Raw genomic sequence first — 19,937 nt, 5'->3', positions numbered from 1 at the left:
TCCACGGAGCACAGCTGACTCTGACAGCCGTCGGAGGGCGGCCCCGGGACCTCCGGTGGAGCCCTGCTCTCCCTGAAGAGGTAATGCCGCGGGTATACTGCAGAGGAGAATAGCGATGGGGTGACAACATTGGCCGCCGCTGGTGTAAGCTCGGCGGGGTAGGGGGTGGTTGGCGCTTGCGGCAGCCGGCCTGGGAATGTGGGTGGCTTTATGATGGACAGTCCTGCCTGACCAATCCGCCCTGCCGACGAGCACACAGCATGTGCAGAACGGGCAGTCCGGCACTGGCCTATCACATCTGCTCTAGTGACAGGGGCGTGCTTTCATATGGGCTGAAAGCACGCCCCTGTCAAAGACGCACTACTAGAGGTGCCGCTTCTTTTGCTTTTTTTAATGGGCTATCACTGCCCGATGTCTGGCCCCGCCCCCCGCTTCCGGCCCTTTCACATTCACAGCGGGAGGCACCAAGAGCGGTGCCTCCAAAACATATATAAAGCTTTTTTCTCTGACGTCCTAGTGGATGCTGGGGACTCCGTAAGGACCATGGGGAATAGACGGGCTCCGCAGGAGACTGGGCACTCTAAAAGAAAGATTAGGTACTATCTGGTGTCCACTGGCTCCTCCCTCTATGCCCCTCCTCCAGACCTCAGTTAGAATCTGTGCCCGGCCAGAGCTGGATGCACCTAGTGGGCTCTCCTGAGCCTGCTAGTAAAGAAAGTAATGTTAGGTTTTTTATTTTCAGTGAGATCTGCTGGCAACAGACTCACTGCTACGTGGGACCGAGGGGAGAGAAGCAAACGTACCTGTTCACAGCTAGGTTGCGCTTCTTAGGCTACTGGACACCATTAGCTCCAGAGGGTTCGAACACAGGCAAAGGTCCTCGGTCTTCCGTTCCCGGAGCCGCGCCTCCGTCCCCCTTGCAGAGCCAGAAGATCAGAAGTTGGTGATGAAATCGGCGGCTGAAGACTTCTGTCTTCATTAAGGTAGCGCACAGCACCACAGCTGTGCGCCATTGCTCCCACTGCACACCACACCGGTCACTGTAGGGTGCAGGGCGCTGGGGGGGGGGGGGGCGCCCTGGGCAGCAATAAGAATACCTTTGGCATACAAAAGACACATAATACAGTCTGTGACTGTATATGTGTAAAACCCCCGCCATTTTTTAGTCAGAAACAGCGGGACAGAAGCCCACCGCTGAGGGGGCGGGGCCTTCTTCCTCAGCACACCAGCGCCATTTCTCTTCACAGCTCCGCTGGAATGACGCTCCCCAGGCTCTCCCCTGCAGTCTCCTGGCACTGAGAGGGTAAAAAGAGAGGGGGGGCACATAAATTTAGGCAAAAGGTGTATTGATACAGCAGCTATTGGGAAAAATTCACTTCTGGTAGTGTGTATCCCTGTGTATATAGCGCTGTGGTGTGTGCTGGCATACTCTTTCTCTGTCTCCCCATAGACCTTGTGGGGTCCTGTCCTCAGTCAGAGCATTCCCTGTGTGTGTGCTGTGTGTCGGTACGGCTGTGTCAACATGTTTGATGGGGAGGGTTACGTGGAGGCGGAGCAAGTGCAGATAAATGTGGTGTCGCCCCCGTCGGTGCAGACACCTGATTGGATGGATATGTGGAAGGTCTTAAATGACAATGTAAACTCATTACATAAGAGATTTGATTATGTTGCTGCCGGGGGACAGCCGGGCTCTCAACCCGGGCCTGCCCAGGCGCCTCAGAGGCCGTCAGCGTCTCTAAAACGCCCACTATCTCAGTTGGTTGACACAGATGTCGACACGGAGTCCGACTCCAGCGTCGACGAGGATGAGGCACTATTACAGCCCAAAATGACTAAGGCCATCCGATACATGATTATTGCAATGAAAAATGTATTACACATTTCAGAGGCTGACCCTGTCCCTGACAAGAGGGTAAATATGTTTGGGGAGAAAAAGCAGCCAGTGACTTTTCCCCCGTCACATGAATTAAATGAGTTATGTGAAGAAGCGTGGTCTTCCCCTGATAAGAAAGTGGTGATTCCCAAGAGAATACTAATGGCGTACCCTTTCCCGCCAACGGATAGGTTACGCTGGAAATCCTCCCCTAGGGTTGACAAGGCCCTGACGTGCTTATCTAAAAGAGTGGCCCTGCCGTCTCAGGATACGGCCGCCCTAAAGGAGCCTGCGGATAGGAAGCAGGAAGGTATCTTGAAGTCTGTGTATACACACTCTGGTACTCTACTGAGACCGGCTATTGCTTCAGCTTGGATGTGCAGTGCTGTTGCAGCATGGACAGATACTCTGTCAGAGGGGTTGGATACCCTGGACAGGGATACCGTATTGCTAACACTTAGCCATATTAAAGACGTCGTCTTATATATGCGGGATGCCCAGAGGGACATTTGCCTGCTGGGCTCTCGAATAAATGCAATGTCCATTTCTGCCAGGAGGGTCTTATGGACTCGGCAATGGACAGGGGATGCCGACTCTAAAAAACACATGGAGGTTTTGCCTTATAAGGGTGAGGAATTGTTTGGGGACGGTCTCTCGGACCTCGTATCCACAGCGACAGCTGGAAAGTCGACTTTCTTGCCACAGGTTTCCTCACAGCCTAAGAAAGCACCGTATTACAAAATGCAGTCCTTTCGTTCTCAAAAAAGCAAGAGAGTCAGAGGTGCATCCTTTCTTGCCAGAGGCAGGGGTAGAGGAAAGAAGCTGCACCATGCAGCCAGTTCTCAGGAACAAAAGTCCTCCCCTGCTTCCACTAAGTCCACCGCATGACGCTGGGGCTCCACAGGCGGAGCCAGGAGCGGTGGGGGCGCGTCTCCGAAATTTCTGCAACCAGTGGGTTCGCTCACAAGTGGATCCTTGGGCTATACAAATTGTATCTCAGGGATACAAGCTGGAATTCGAAGTGACGCCCCCTCACCGTTACCTAAAATCCACCTTGCCAGCTTCTCCCACGGGGAGGGAGATAGTCCTGACGGCTATTCACAAGCTGTACCTCCAGCAAGTGATAATAATGGTACCCCCCCTTCAGCAGGGAAGGGGTTACTATTCCACACTGTTTGTGGTACCGAAACCGGACGGTTCGGTAAGACCCATTCTAAATTTAAAATCCTTGAACATTTACATGAAAAAGTTCAGGTTCAAAATGGAATCGCTCAGAGCGGTCATTGCCAGCCTGGAAGAGGGGGATTTTATGGTATCTCTGGACATCAAGGATGCGTACTTGCATGTCCCCATTTATCCGCCTCACCAGGAGTACCTCAGGTTTGTGGTACAGGACTGTCATTACCAATTCCAGACGTTGCCGTTTGGTCTATCCACGGCACCGAGAGTCTTTACCAAGGTAATAGCGGAGATGATGGTACTTCTCCGGAAGCAAGGAGTTACAGTTATCCCGTACTTGGACGATCTCCTCATAAAGGCGAGGTCCAGAGAGCAGTTGTTGGTCAGCGTAGCGCACTCTCAGGAAGTGTTGCTACGGCACGGCTGGATTCTGAATATTCCAAAGTTGCAGCTGATTCCTACGACGCGTCTGCCCTTCCTGGGCATGATTCTGGACACAGAACAGAAGAAGGTATTTCTCCCGGAGGAGAAGGCTCAGGAGTTAGTGACCATGGTCAGGGATCTCCTGAAACCAAAGCAGGTGTCGGTGCATCACTGCACGCGAGTCCTGGGAAAGATGGTAGCGTCATACGAAGCCATTCCTTTCGGCAGGTTCCATGCCAGGATCTTTCAGTGGGATCTGTTGGACAAGTGGTCCGGATCGCATCTTCAGATGCATCGGCGATCGCCCTGTCCCCGAGGGCCAGGGTGTCTCTTCTGTGGTGGCTGCAGAGTGCTCATCTTCTCGAGGGCCGCAGGTTCGGCATACAGGACTGGGTCCTGGTGACCACGGATGCAAGCCTCCGCGGATGGGGGGCAGTCACTCAGGGAAGAAACTTCCAGGGGCTGTGGTCAAGTCAGGAGACTCGTCTGCACATAAACATACTGGAATTAAGGGCCATATACAACGCCCTGAGTCAAGCGGAGCCCCTGCTTCGAGACCAACCAGTGCTGATTCAGTCAGACAACATCACGGCAGTCGCCCATGTAAACCGACAGGGCGGCACAAGAAGCAGGGTGGCGATGGCGGAAGCCACAAGGATTCTTCGTTGGGCGGAGAATCACGTACAAGTACTGTCAGCAGTGTTCATTCCGGGAGTGGACAACTGGGAAGCAGACTTCCTCAGCAGGCACGACCTCCACCCGGGAGAGTGGGGACTTCATCAAGAAGCAGATTGCAAATCGGTGGGAACGGCCACAGGTGGACATGATGGTGTCCCGCCTAAACAAAAAGCTAAAAAAATATTGCGCCAGGTCAAGGGACCTTCAGGCGATAGCTGTGGACGCACTGGTAACTCCGTGGGTGTTCCAGTCGGTATATGTGTTTCCTCCTCTTCCTCTCATACATAAGGTACTGAGAATAGTAAGAAAAAGAGGAGTGAGAACAATACTCATTGTTCCGGATTGGCCAAGAAGGACTTGGTACCCAGAACTTCAAGAGATGGTCACAGAGGACCCATGGCCTCTGCCTCTCAGACAGGACCTGTTGCAGCAGGGGCCCTGTCTGTTCAAAGACTTACCGCGGCTGCGTTTGACGGCATGGCGGTTGAACGCCGGATCCTAGCGGAAAAGGGTATACCGGATGAAGTAATTCCTACGCTGATAAGAGCTAGGAAGGATGTGACAGCAAAGCATTATCACTGCATATGGCGGAAATATGTTGCTCGGTGTGAGGCCAGGAAGGCCCCTACAGAGGACTTCCAGTTGGGTCGTTTTCTGCATTTCCTACAGTCAGGTGTGACTATGGGCCTCAAGTTAGGGTCCATAAAGGTTCAGATCTCGGCCCTATCCATTTTCTTTCAAATAGAACTGGCTTCACTGCCTGAGGTTCAGACGTTTGTAAAGGGAGTGCTGCATATTTAGCCTCCTTTTGTGCCACCAGTGGCACCTTGGGATCTTAACGTTGTGTTGGATTTCCTGAAATCCCACTGGTTTGAGCCACTTAAGACCGTGGAGCTAAAATATCTCACGTGGAAAGTGGTCATGCTATTGGCCTTAGCTTAGGCTAGGCGTGTGTCAGAATTGGCGGCTTTGTCATGTAAAAGCCCCTATCTGATCTTCCATATGGACAGGGCAGAATTGAGGACTCGTCCCCAATTTCTCCCTAAGGTGGTATCATCGTTTCATTTGAACCAACCTATTGTGGTGCCTGCGGCTACTAGGGACTTGGAGGATTCCAAGTTGCTGGACGTAGTCCGGGCTTTGAAAATTTATGTTTCCAGAACGGCGGGAGTCAGAAAGTCTGACTCGCTGTTTATTCTGTATGCAGCCAACAAGGTTGGCGCTCCTGCTTCGAAGCAGACTATTGCTCGCTGTATCTGTAGCACGATTCAGCTGGCTCACTCTGCGGCTGGATTGCCGCATCCAAAATCAGTAAAAGCCCATTCCACGAGGGGTCTCGGCTTTACTGCTTTGCCGAGCTGCTACTTGGTCGGGTTCAAACACATTTGCTAAGTTCTACAAGTTTGATACCCTGGCTGAGGAGGACCTTGAGTTTGCTCATTCGGTGCTGCAGAGTCGTCCGCACTCTCCAGCCCGTTTGGGAGCTTTGGTATAATCCCCATGGTCCTTACGGAGTCCCCAGCATCCACTAGGACGTCAGAGAAAATAAGAATTTACTCACCGGTAATTCTATTTCTCGTAGTCCGTAGTGGATGCTGGGCGCCCGTCCCAAGTGCGGACTTTCTGCAATACGTGTATATAGTTATTGCTTAACAAAGGGTTATGGTTACGTAGCATCGGTTGAGTGATGCTCAGTTGTTGTTCATACTGTTAACTGGGTAAGTTTATCACAAGTTGTACAGTGTGATTGGTGTGGCTGGTATGAGTCTTACCCTGGATTCCAAATCCTTTCCTTGTAGTGTCAGCTCTTCCGGGCACAGTTTCCCTAACTGAGGTCTGGAGGAGGGGCATAGAGGGAGGAGCCAGTGCACACCAGATAGTACCTAATCTTTCTTTTAGAGTGCCCAGTCTCCTGCGGAGCCCGTCTATTCCCCATGGTCCTTACGGAGTCCCCAGCATCCACTACGGACTACGAGAAATAGAATTACCGGTGAGTAAATTCTTATTTTTTCACACATTAAAAATGATTGAAATAATCTAAAGGCTAAATCAGATATTTATGACACAGTAGCTGTGTCATAAGTATCTTCTTTATATTATTTTAATCATTAATGGCAGGGGAGGCACTGCCTCCCCTGACTGCACGTCCCTGGTGTATAAGCTCTCTGCTGTGTGACGCAACGTGTATAAGGCTCTCTGCTGTGTGACGTAACGTGTATAAGCCTCTCTACTGTGTGGCGTAACGTGTATAATGCTCTCTACTGTGTGGCGTAACGTGTATAAGCCTCTCTACTGTGTGACGTAACGTGTATAAGGCTCTCTGCTGTGTGACGTAACGTGTATAAGCCGCTCTACTGTGTGGCGTAACGTGTATAAGGCTCTCTGCTGTGTGACGTAACGTGTATAAGCCTCTTTACTGTGTGGCGTAACGTGTATAAGGCTCTCTGCTGTGTGACGTAACGTGTATAAGCCTCTCTACTGTGTGGCGTAACGTGTATAAGCCTCTCTACTGTGTGGCGTAACGTGTATAAGGCTCTCTGCTGTGTGACGTACCGTGTATAATGCTCTCTACTGTGTGACGTAACGTGTATAATGCTCTCTGCTGTGTGACCTATTGTGTATAATGCTCTCTACTGTGTGACGTAACGTGTATAAGCCTCTCTACTGTCTGACGTAACATGTATAATGCTCTCTACTGTGTGACGTAACATGTATAAGCCTCTCTACTGTGTGACGTAACGTGTATAAGCCTCTCTACTGTGTGACGTAACATGTATAAGCCTCTCTACTGTGTGGCGTAACGTGTATAAGCCTCTCTACTGTGTGACGTACCGTGTATAAGCCTCTCTACTGTGTGGCATAACGTGTATAAGCCTCTCTACTGTGTGGCGTAACGTGTTTAAGCCTCTCTACTGTGTGGTGTAACGTGTATAATGCTCTCTACTATGTGGCGTACCGTGTATAAGCCTCTCTACTGTGTGGCGTAACGTGTATAATGCTCTCTACTGTGTGACATAACATGTATAAGGCTTCTACTGTGTGATGTACCGTGTACAAGGATCACTACTGTGTGATGTACCATGTATAAGGATCTCTACTGTGTGGCGCAACGTGACATTAGAGTACTATTGTATGGCGACACCCTTCTCAGTGAGACAAAACTCCATTTTCTGGGTGATGTGCTTCACCTATTTATAATATGGGAGGGGTCCCAATGCATATTGTTGCACCTGGGCCCACCATTCTCTAGTTCCGCCACTGGTGATGGATACTGTACATACAGGCCCCTGGCACAGGCTGCATATGTGGGTATTGTCATGCATACTGTACATACAGGCCCCTGGCACAGGCTGCATATGTGGGTATTGTGATGCATACACACACAGGCTTGCCTACCCTTCCGCTGCCTCCTGATTTCTAACTGACCCTCCCGCTGCCCCGCAAACATTGCCAGCACTCCCGTTTTTTAACAGTTTCTCATTGCAAATCCGGACTGCGCATGTGCCAGCCAGGAAATGCGGGGGGCGGGTCTTATATTTGAATGGTCACGGCCGGCCACCGCTGGGATGTGGGTAGCGGTGGTCGTCAGACTATCTGAGAGCCGGGCGGTGTCTGAGCAGCAGCAGTGTGGGAATAATGTACAGAGCAGCCGCCCGTACAGTGAAGCCCATAACCTGGCAGCCAGGGATCTGCTTCACTTCACTCTGGCTGGCCCCGCCCACCACACTCACAGTGGGCTGTGTGTATCAGCCCAGCTTTCCTGCTGCTCCTGGATGTGGCTACCCTAGGCTGCCTCCCCCCGGGCCTGCTCCATGCTCTTTACAGGGGGGGAACAACAAACCAGGTGGATGCTGCATGTACTGGGGGTTTTATGGGGGAAGGGGAGGTGTAATATGTAGTGTGCTACTAGGTGTAATGTGTGTGTGTGTGTGTGTGTGTGTGTGTGTGTGTGTGTGTGTGTGTGTGTGTGTGTGGGGGGGGTGATTAGTATGTAGTGTGCTACTGGATGTAATATGGGGGGGGGCGCTGTAATATGTAGTGTGCTACTGGGTGTAATATGGGGGGGCTGTGTGTAATAAGTAGTGTGCTACTGGGTGTAATGTGTGTGTGTGTGTGGGGGGGGGGGGGAGGGAGGGTGATTAGTATGTAGTGTGCTACCGGATGTAATATGGGGGGGCGCTGTGTGTAATATGTAGTGTGCTACTGGGTGTAATATGGGGGGGCTGTGTGTAATAAGTAGTGTGCTACTGGGTGTAATGTGTGTGTGTGTGTGTGTGTGGGGGGGGGGAGGGTGATTAGTATGTAGTGTGCTACCGGATGTAATATGGGGGGGGGGGTAATATGTAGTGTGCTACTGGGTGTAATATGGGGGGGCTGTGTGTAATATGTAGTGTGCTACTGGGTGTAATATGGGAGGCTTTGTGTAATATGTAGTGTGCTACTGGGTGTAATATGGGAGGCTGTGTGTAATAATAGGATTTTAATTACCTACCGGTAAATCCTTTTCTCGTAGTCCGTACAGGATGCTGGGGTCCACATTAGTACCATGGGGTATAGACAGGTACACTAGGAGCCATTGGCACTTTAAGAATTTAACAGTGCAGGCTGGCTCCTCCCTCTATGCCCCTCCTACCAGACTCAGTCTAAAAACTGTGCCCGAGGAGACAGACATACTTCGAGAGAAGGAAATACACAGATAGTGGTAAGATTCACATCAGCTCACACATAACAAAAAGGGAAAGCCAAGCTAACCAACCTGGAATGAATCGGCAACGGCTGAACCAATAAACCGAACCAAGTAACAATGCAGGAATACGAAGCACTGGGTGGGCACCCAGCATCCTCTACGGATTACGAGAAAAGGATTTACCGGTAGGTAATTAAAATCCTATTTTCTCTTACATCCTAGAGGATGCTGGGGGTCCACATTAGTACCATGGGGATGTACCAAAGCTCCCAGTACGGGAGGGAGAGTGCTGAGGTTCCTGCAGAATTGATTGACCAAACTTATGGTCCTCAGAGGCCAAAGTATCGAACTTGTAAAACTTAGCAAACGTGTTCGACCCTGACCAAGTAGCTGCTCGGCAAAGCGGACACCCCGGGCAGCTGCCCAGGAAGAACCCACTTTACGAGTAGAGTGGGCCTCAACAGATTTTGGAGATGGCAAGCCTGCCGTAGAATAAGAATGCTGGATAGTAAACCTGATCCAGCGAGAAATCGTCTGCTTAGAAGCAGGACACCGAACCTTGTTGCGATCATACAAGACAAAGAGAGCGTCCGATTTCCTGTGATGAGTAGTTCTCTTCACGTAAATTTTCAAAGCCCTCACAACATCCAAGGACTTTGAGGTAATTGAGGAGTCAGTAGCCACTGGCACCACAATAGGTTGGTTGATATGAAAAGCCAACACAACCTTTGGAAGAAACTGCTGACACGTTCTGAGCTCAGCACTATCTTCATGAAAAATCAAGTAGGGGCTCTTGCATGACAATGTCCCCAATTCTGACACACGTCTAGCAGATGCCAGTGCTAACAGTGTGACCGCCTTCCAAGTAAGAAACTTGACGTCCACCTCCTGCAAAGGTTCGAACCAATCCGATTGCAGGAACTGCAGTACCACATTAAGATCCCAAGGTGCCGTAGGAGGCACAAAGGGTGGTTGGATGTGCAGAACCCTTTTCAAGAATGTCTGAACCTCAGGGAGGGAAGCCAATTGTTTCTGGAAGAGAATGGACAAGGCCAAAATCTGGACCTTTATGGAGCCCAAGCGTAGGCCCACATCCACACCTGCTTGCAGAAAGAGGAGAAACCATCCCAGTTGAAACTCCACCGTTGGAAACTTCTTGGCTTCACACCAAGACACATACTTTTTCCAAATCCGATGGTAATGTTTGGACGTAACTCCCTTCGTAGCCTGTATTAGAGTAGGAATGACCTTTTTCGGAATATCCTCCCGAGCTAAGATCTGGCGTTCAACCTCAATGCCGTGAAACGTATCCACGGTAAGTCTTGATAAGCGAACGACCCCTGTTGAAGAAGGTCCTCGCGAAGAGGACGAGGCCTCGGATTCTCCAGCAGTAATTGCAGAAGATCCGCGTACCAAGCCCTTCGTGGCCAGTCCAGAGCAATGAGGATCGCCTGAACTCCTGATCTTTTTATGAGCTTGAGAATCCTTGGGATGAGCGGAAGTGGAGGGAACACATACACTGATTGGAACACCCATGGAGTTACCAGGGCGTCCACTGCCACTGCCTGTGGGTCTCGTGACCTGGAACAGTCCCTCCAAAGTTTCTTGTTGAGATGAGAGGCCATCATGTCTATCTGAGGAACACCCCATTGGCTCGTCACCTCTGCAAACAGATGGAGATCGTGTCTGCTGAGGAAGTCCGCTTCCCAGTTGTCCACTCCCGGAATGAAGATCGCTGACAGCGCCACCGCGTGCTTTTCTGCCCAGAGGAGGATTCTTGTTACCTCTGACATTGCCGCTCTGCTCTTCGTTCCGCCTTGTCTGTTTATGTAGGACACTGCCGTTACATTGTCCGACTGAACCTGAATGGCCTGATCTTGAAGAAGATGTGCCGCTTGAAGAAGGCCGTTGTATATGGCCCTTAGTTCCAGAACGTTTATCGGAAGGGTGGATTCCAGACTTGACCACTTTCCTTGGAAATTTTCCCCTTGGTTGACTGCTCCCCAACCTCTGAAACTTAGAAGGATCCAGTTCTGAATCCCGAGCCTGTGGCTCTCTAGTAGGTGAGAAGTTTGTAGCCACCTGAGGAGTGAAATTCTGGCTTTCGGTGACAGGCGTATCCGCTGATGCATGTGAAGATGCGAACCCGACCATTTGTCTAGAAGATCCAGTTGGAAGGACCTCGCATGGAATCTTCCATACTGTAGAGCCCTATAGGAGGCTACCATCTTCCCCAGAAGGCGAATACACTGATGAACCGATATCCGGGCTGGCTTCAGGACGTCCCGTACCAACGATTGGATCACCAACGCTTTCTCCACCGGTAAAAACACCTTCTGCACCTCCGTGTTGAGTATCATCCCCAGGAAGGTCTGTCTCCTTGTCAGCTCCAAATGTGACTTTGGAAGGTTGAGGATCCACCCATGATCCTGGAGTAGTCGAGTTGAGAAAGCAATACTCTGCAACAACCTCTCCCTGGAAGATGCTTTTATCAGCAGATCGTCCAGGTATGGAATAATGTTCACTCCCTGCTTGCGGAGAAGTAGCATCATCTCTGCCATGACCTTGGTAAACACCCTCAGTGCTGTGGAGAGGCCAAATGGCAGTGCCTGCAACTGATAGTGACAGTCCAGCAGCGCAAATCTGAGGTAAGCCTGGGGAGGCGGCCAGATCGGAACGTGAAGGTATGCATCCTTGATATCCAGGGATACCAGGAATTCCCCCTCCTCCAGACCTGAGATCACCGCTCTCAGAGACTCCATCTTGAATTTGAACTCCCTCAAGTAGGGGTTCAATGACTTTAGGTTTAATATTGGCCTTACCGAACCATCCGGTTGCGGTACCACAAACAGGTTTGAGTAATAACCCTTGTCTTGTAGGTGAGGTGGAACTGGAACAATTACATTTGTTTGAACCAATTTTTGAATGGCATCCTGTAGGATAGCACTTATTGTCAGCGAAGCTGGTAAGCCTGATTTGAAGAATTCTGTACCCCTGGGCAACAATATCTGTTACCCAGGGGTCTAGGCATGATAACGCCCAGATGTGACTGAAATCTTTTAGTCTCGCTCCCACCTGCCTGATCTCCAGGCTGGGAGGTCCACTGTCATGCAGAAGATTTTGAGGAAGCAGAACCTGGTTTCTGTTCCTGATATCCTGTTGATGCAGGTTTTCTGGATTTCCCCGACCTCCTCTAAAGAAAGTGAAGGGGGCTTTGGACTTTTTAACTTTTGCGGTCCGAAAGGACTGCAGTGTAGATGTAGGATAAGATTTCCTAGCCGGTGGTGCTGCTGAGGGAAGAAAGGTTGACTTACCCACTGTTGCCCCGGAAATACACTCATCCAATGCATCCCCAAACAGACCCTGACCTGTGAAAGGTAGGTACTCCACACTTTTCTTGGATTCTGCATCCGCAGTCCGTTGGCGCAGCCAGAGTCCTCTGCGTACCGAGACCGCTATGGAAGTAGCCCTCGCATTCAGCATGCCAATGTCCTTCATGGCCTCCACTATGAAACCAGCAGAATCCATAGTATCTAGGTCCTCAAGTAATGTGCCTGACCAATTTACTATTTAGAAATCCACGCACAAGCAATAGTGGGCCTTAAAGCTACACCAGTAGCTGTGTATAGTGATTTGAGCGTAGTCTCAATCTTGTGGTCGGCCGGTTCTTTTAAAGCGGTTGAACCAGAGACAGGTAAAAATAGGATTTTAATACCTACCGGTAAATCCTTTTCTCTTAGTCCGTAGAGGATGCTGGGGATGCTTCAAGAACCATGGGGTATAGACTGGATCCGCAGGAGACATGGGCACACTATAAGACTTTGGGTGTGAACTGGCTCCTCCCTCTATGCCCCTCCTCCAGACTCCAGTTAGATTCTGTGCCCAGTGAGACTGGATGCACACTGAGGAGCTCTCCTGAGTTTCTCTGAAAAATACTTTATTAGGTTTGTTATTTTCAGGGAGACCTGCTGGCTACAGGCTCCCTGCATCGTGGGAGTGAGGGGAGAGATGCAGACCTACTTCTTAAGAGTTCAAGGGCTCTGCTTCTTAGGCTACTGGACACCATTAGCTCCAGAGGGTTCGACCACTACGGTACGCCTAGCTGCTTGTTCCCGGAGCCTCACAAAGCCGGAAGATAGAAGCCGGGTGAGTATGAGAGATCAGAAGACTTCAGCGACGGCAGAAGAGGTACCGCGTAGCGGCCGCGCTGCGCGCCATGCTCCCACTCATAACACAGCACTGCAGGGTGCAGGGCGCAGGGGGGACGCCCTGGGCAGCATGAACACCTCAAATCAGACTGGCATGAGTTATAACCGTGCCAGTCAAACCCTCCACAGATTTTTTTCAAAAACTGCGTCTTTCTCATTATGTGACATCCTTGTTGAAATTTGGGATATCATTCCCCTTAAAGAATCCACCCATGCTGGCTCGGATTCAGAAGGCTGAGAAAGCATATTGAGAAGATACACACTCTGCAGCACAGGATATGGACATGGGGGGTCATTCTGAGTTGATCGTAGCTGACTCAGACATGCGGGGGGACGCCCAGCACAGGGCTAGTCCGCCCCGCATGTCAGTGCCGGCCCCCCCGCACAAATACAAAAGCATTGCACAGAGGCGATGCCTTTGTATCTGTGGAGTAACTCCCGGCCAGCGCAGCTCCTGCGGCTGGTCGGAAGTTGTGTCTCGCTGCCGCTGGCCGCAACGGCTGTGTGATACGTCACGCAGCCGCGGCGCCACGCCCCCCCAACAGTCCGGCCACGCCTGCGTTGGCCGGACCGCGCCTACTAAACGGCGGCTTAACGCCACTGCAGGCAATTATTATGATAAAAGCCCAGCGCCGGTTATCTAACCTTAATAGGTTAATTTAACACAACCAACTCACTCCCCCCCCTATCTATAACACCCTGGTACCGCTGAGGATAGCTGGAGTTATGTAGAGGGCAGCGCTCCCTGTCAGCGTTCTGATCCTCTGATCTGCAGGGAGAAAATGGCGCTGGTGAGTACTGGATCCGCTCCGAGGGGAAGCCCCACGCCCTGTAATGGCGTGCGGCTTCCCGCACTTGTTATATTATACTGGCCTGAGGTGTTGCTCTAACAGAGGGATTAGCACCTGTTAGTTGATCTGACCAGTGTAGGGTAACAGCTCTGGCTCAGGACGCCCCTCAAGCGCACACACCAAGTGTTACTGAGCCTGCATTGGAGCGCAGCCTGTCAGAGTTGCGCTCCCATCCTTGTGCCACCATTCCCGCCGGCGACCCGCTTATCGGGCCGCCGGCGCTGTACTCACCACTCTTCTTTCTTCTGGCTCTGTTAGGGGGTGGTGGTCATGCTGCGGGAGTGAGCGGTCGCCTCGTTGGCTTGCGATCAGTACCCTCAGGAGCTCGGTGTCCTGTCAGCGGAGATAGAGAACCATTAACTTCTGGATTTGGTTCCTACCCCCCCCCCCCCCCCCCCAAGTCCCACGAAACAGGGAGGCTATTGCCCTCAGGGCAACTGCGCTGTGTGCTAGGCAGCAGGGAGAGATGGTAAGTATCTCTCTCTCTCTCTCTCTCTCTTCTGTCTGCCGCAATGTGTAAAAAGGGGGACGATGTCTGCCGTAATGTGTAAAAAGGGGACGCTGACTGCCGTAGTGTGTAACAAGGGGACGCTGTCTGCCATAATGTGTAAAAAGGGGACGCTGTCTGCCATAATGTGTAAAAAAGGGTACGCTGTCTGTCGTAATGTGTAAAAAGGGGGACGATGTCTGCCGTAATGTGTAAAAAGGGGACGCTGACTGCCGTAATGTGTAAAAAGGGGGACTATGTCTGCCGTAATGTGTAAAAAGGGGACGCTGACTGCCGTAATGTGTAAAAAGGGGACGCTGTCTGCCATACTGTGTAAAAAGGGGACGCTGTCTGCCGTAATGTGTAAAAAAGGGTACGCTGTCTGTCGTAATGTGTAAAAAGGGGTACGCTGTCTGCCGTAATGTGTAAAAAGGGGGACAATGTCTGCCGTAATGTGTAAAAAGGGGGACGCTGTCTGCCGTAATGTGTAAAAAGGGGGACGATGTCTGCCGTAATGTGTAAAAAGGGGGATGATGTCTGCCGTAATGTGTAAAAAGGGGGACTATTTGCCGCAATGTGTAAAAGGGGCTCTACCTGGTGTAGTGGCGCTACTGTGCAGCGTAATTTGAATAATGGAGACTACTGTGCACCGTAGTATGAATTGGTATTATTTTGTGGCCACGCCCCTTCCCCATGAAGCCACACCCCTATATGTTTTTGCCCCTATCTTGCATGGGGTGGGGGCGCCAATGCCGTTTCTTGCACACAGCTCTAAAATGCCTAGTTACGGCACTGGGGTGTAGTATTGGGGGGGGGGGGCGGTTTTACTGTGCGTAATATATAGTTTGCTACTGGGTGTATTATGGGAGGGGCTGTGTAATATGTAGTGTGCTACTGTGTAATATGGGCGGTGCTGTGTAAAATATAGTGTAATGTGCACTGGATGTAATATGGGTGGGGCTGTGTAATCTATTGGGTGTAATATGGGGGTCTGTGTAGTGTGTAATATGCTACTGGGTGTAATATGGGGGGGGCTGTGTGTAATATGGAGTGTGCCACTGGGTATAGTATAGGGGAGGCAGCCTCTTTCCTGGGCAGCATAGAACACTCGGCTCAGACGCTACCTTTTGAAGCATCGCCTCCTTCCCCCCCCCCCCCCCCTGCAGTCTCTCTCACCCGGGCAGTGCTTTCTGAAACCGGGCAGCAGTGCCTCTTTGCCCCCCATAAGTCTTTCTCACCCAGGCAGCCCTGAGCACCCGGCTCAGAAGCTGCCTTCTGAAGCCGTGCAGCATCACCTCCTTCTACCCACGGCAGTCTCTCTCCTGGGCAGTGCTGAGCACACTTTATGAGTTTTCTTCCTTCCCCTTTTATTTTCTTTGAAGGTATCCTTCCAAAGAGTTTCGGACAATGCATGCAAATAAAAATTGGAATAACTAGGTTATATTCTAGTTCCAATTTAGAATGTGTTGTTCCTGTATAGTTTTATATGTTGTTTATCTTAACAGATATACCTAGCTTACACATTAAGTGATATGTCACAGCACATAAAGGTTTCTTTTCAGAAAAATTTGGAGCCAAAGGTCTCTCAATGGAACATATTTCTGAGGCAAATGCGTACCTCAACTTACACTATAACAATTGATAGCAGACTTATCAAGGTATCTCTTTCACATAACACCAGGATTCAATCGTAAATCAAATGGTATAAACCATACACAAACGAAAGTTTCCACAGTGCGTACCTAACTTACACTAGTTAGGTGCAATGTCCTCCTATAAAGGTATCTTTTTGAGTATAGAAAATCGTACCAGTACTCACAGACGTTCATATATATTGCAGTCACATCAAGGTATCTTTGTCTTTCAAGAAGATGGAGGCTCATATATAAAAGTATATAGCAAATTTTAATAAAATTACAAAAAAAGTGAAAAAAATAAAGGCCTTGATAAAGAGTAGCACACTCGAAACGCATTGGCTGAGGACTATTGCCTGCTGACATCACACCGCTCTTTTTTGGGACAAAGGTACGACCATTTGTTATTTCTATTCTAGCTCTATAGGTACCGGTCCCTACGTGCAGAATAAGGTGGTCCCTATAATCCTCAACACGGGCGGTCCCCTCTGGCAGCCAATATTTTATTTTTTTCACTTTTTTTGTAATTTTATTACACCACCAGAGATCACCACCAGAGATCTGTCCTGAATGATTTTTGTTATTCAGTAGATTTTCATTATATTCATTTTTACATGACTACCGAAATCTAATTTCCGCCTTAACTAATGAGGACACACCTGTGCACTGACCTATATCATGTTCTGTATGTCGACAGTCTAAATCAGAGGTTCTCAAACTCGGTCCTCGGGGGTACACACAGTGCATGTTTTGCAGGTCTCAGAGAATCGCAAGTGAAATAATTAGCTCCACATGTGGACCTTTTAAAATGTGTCTGTGAGTAATTAATACACCTGTGCACCTGCTGGGTTACCTGCAAAACATGCACTGTGTGTGCCCCCGAGGACCGAGTTTGAGAACCTCTGGTCTAAATGTTGAGCTCGGCCATTAGGTCGAAAGAAAAAATGTTGTTAATCACAGATGTCGACATTTAACATATCGACACCACAATGAAGACATACCATTTTTTAAAAATATTTTAACACTTTAACCTAACCCTAAAAATAACCCTAAAATGTATTGCCAACATTCTGACCAGATACCGATAAACCAATTTAGTGTGGTATAAGTGAGTTTAATAAAGACATGGAAATGTAGTATTTATTGTATTCATGTTGCTAGTATTCTTACGTTTGAAATTAAAAATGCAATCTTATTTTAGCTACAATTCCTTCAGTAAAACCTGTAATATTAAAGGGTTCACAAACTTTTACTCTGCACTGTACTGTATTTAGTCAGGTAACGTTATTATCCCATCTCTCACTTAAGATTAATCCCGCCGTCTCTGGACCTTGAGATATGATTGGCCTCGCAGTCTCACCGGGGAGCTCGCTAGTGGATGAGCCAGTGAAGATCCAGGCCTGGGGCCTCCCACCACAGCAGACCATCACCCTGAGAGCATGGCTGGAGGATGAGAAAGGGCAGATATTTTCCTCCAGAGCTTTCTATAGGAGCGATATGGAGGGGAAAGTAAACCTGGAAAGCTCACCAGCGATTGGTGGAGATTTTGAAGGGGTTTATCCTATGGGTCTGTTCTGGTCTCTGAAGCCATCCATCCCATTCTTCAGACTGATAAAACGTGATGTGATGGGAAGTCCCTGGTATATTCACCTGGAGCTGTATCCTTACCAGGTGATAAGCCCACTGCCTGAAGAAACCCCCAGTGTCAGTAAAATCATAGAAAGATGGTACGTGAGTCCTGGGGTACAGAGACTGCAGATAAGAGAAGGCCGAGTCAGAGGAGCGCTCTTCCTCCCACCAGGTAGGCAAATAAACCACTTAATTGTAGTAGCGGTTATGTATGATAATGCCGGCTACAAGTCACTGCTTGGTCATGTAGGTTTGGTTCCTGCACCTTCCTGGATGAGTTGGGGTTTTACCTATCCTGTTACTGGTGTGATAATACATGTCAACAAGCTTATAGCTAGGCAACAAACATTTACTGCATGGTTACTTGTGTAAAGAAGTGGAATTACAAGGCAGTACAAGGAAGTCTATTTGGTTTGGTTTCCTTATGATTACTACTGACTGTGGGGTCCCCCATAACGCTCAGCAGACACCAGCAAAAGGCTACAGACCTCTACAGCCTACAGAGATGTCACACCTCAGTGATGTCACTAAATCCTAGAGAATTGATTGGCTGCATTCTGATTGATAGTGGTTTAGCACATAACATGGCTAGCTAATTGGAATGAAGAAACATTGTTGAGTAATTGTGTCCTTATGTTATAGGCGAAGGTCCATTCCTGGGAGTGGTTGACATGTTTGGTGGCATTGGAGGTCTTACAGAATTCCGAAGCAGTCTCCTTGCCAGCCGTGGCTTTGCCGCTCTTGCGTTGGCTTATTTTGCTTATGAGGATCTTCCACAGTCTCTCTTTCATGTAGATCTAACATATTTTGAAGAAGCGGCTCAGTATCTGCAAAGTCATCCAAAAGTAAGTTTCATGATTATTCCTTTATGTCAGAATATTTATTTTACTTCTTTATTATGTAACACTAGTCTGCATTCCAAAACACATATAGGAAGAATTTAGTGCTGTCCACTTACAGGGAAGTCAGCATCCTGCGTTAGTAATAAGTTACTTGTCACATGTTGAGATTGTGACAGGTAATTGGGACTGTAAACCAAAGGCAAAAGGCACCATATATTGTGCAAAAAATGGGACTAGAGCAGCCCCCAATTACATTAATAGAAGGAAACACCGACTTCCAGAACAAGGATCAATACATAAGGTGACAGTGTAATGGGTTGTCGTTAATATGCCCAAAAGACATTCATATATATTCCAAGAACTCCCAGTGGCTGGGACAAACTTGATTTAAGAAGGTGCACAATTCGATTTAATAAAAAATCAGCAAAGTATCGCATGACTATACATAAAATGGTGATCCGGTCAGAATGCCAGCATTTAGAATACCGATGCCGGAATCCCGACACTGGTCCGAAGACTCACCCGGGGATCCCGACATGGATCACAATGCCGGAATCCAGACTGCCGGTATTCAGATCTGAAGTGTGCTGGGGCAGTTTAGGGTCAGGCTGCTTGTTGGGGTGTGTTTGGATTAGGCTACAGAGGGGGAAGCTTATGGTTAGGCTGTGGTTAGGGAGGGTTAGGCACAAAGTGGGAGGATTAGGCAACAATGTGGAGGGTAAGGGGGAGGCTGCGGGGGAGGGAGAGTTAAGGTTGGGGTGAGGGGGGGTAGACTGAGCAGGTTAGACTACTTACCTATGTGGTGCTGGGATTCTGCACATCGGAATGCCAAAGTCTGTGTTTTGACTGCCAGCATCCCAAGAGTTGGGATTCCGCTACCATCACCATAAAATTAACATGTATGATGAACATGTGTAGGGGGGTATAGCTGAGCCTCTCATCATATGTGGGTGCTAAATGGGACTCTCATCCACAGTCTGCTGGACCCACATGCCCACCGCGGTGTAGGGAGTACATATAAAATGGTCCATCAAGTTTGCAAAGCCATGCTACTGCTGAAACACAAATAATGTTGGTCCTCCACACAGCGTCTCGAGGACACTTCCTCTGCTGATTGGAGTAAACATCTCAAGCATTTCATACACTGTCTGTGAGTGTTAAGATAAGTACACGGTGAGATCACAAATATCCGGCAAACTTTGGTTTCATGGCCGGCCTGTTCTACTTCATCAGAGGCTTTCTTCTGCTCTCACGTTCTAGCTCTGGCTTCATAACAAAGAGATGGAGAAACCTTCTTTTGATTTAATTTCAGTTCAGTTCTCCTCTTCAGCCTGGGGCAGCTGAAAGCATATGATTATCCTTTTATGTATCTTATTTTATGTATATTCATGTGATTTGTTGATTTTTATAAAATAAACTTGTGCACCTACTTAAATCAAGTTTATC

At 49.1% G+C, this 19,937-nt stretch overlaps 1 protein-coding gene across 2 annotated transcripts in view; it reads left to right on the top strand.

The window, feature by feature from the left end:
- The window catches only part of LOC135055801 (acyl-coenzyme A amino acid N-acyltransferase 2-like), a 41,728-nt gene that overhangs the window by 13,216 nt on the left and 8,575 nt on the right, over window positions 1–19,937 (top strand). For both annotated transcript variants that reach the window (XM_063960258.1, XM_063960266.1), the window contains exons 2-3: window positions 17,329–17,821; window positions 18,292–18,494. In XM_063960258.1, coding sequence (XP_063816328.1) covers window positions 17,359–17,821; window positions 18,292–18,494 — 666 coding nt within the window. In that variant the 5' untranslated portion in view covers window positions 17,329–17,358. The remainder of the gene's footprint in view (window positions 1–17,328; window positions 17,822–18,291; window positions 18,495–19,937) is intronic.

This window comes from Pseudophryne corroboree, chromosome 1 (genome assembly GCF_028390025.1).
Source record: "Pseudophryne corroboree isolate aPseCor3 chromosome 1, aPseCor3.hap2, whole genome shotgun sequence".
Taxonomy (NCBI): domain Eukaryota; kingdom Metazoa; phylum Chordata; class Amphibia; order Anura; family Myobatrachidae; genus Pseudophryne; species Pseudophryne corroboree.
The sequence above is the reverse complement of the archived record's forward strand: the minus strand, read 5'-3'. Positions and strand labels throughout refer to the sequence as shown.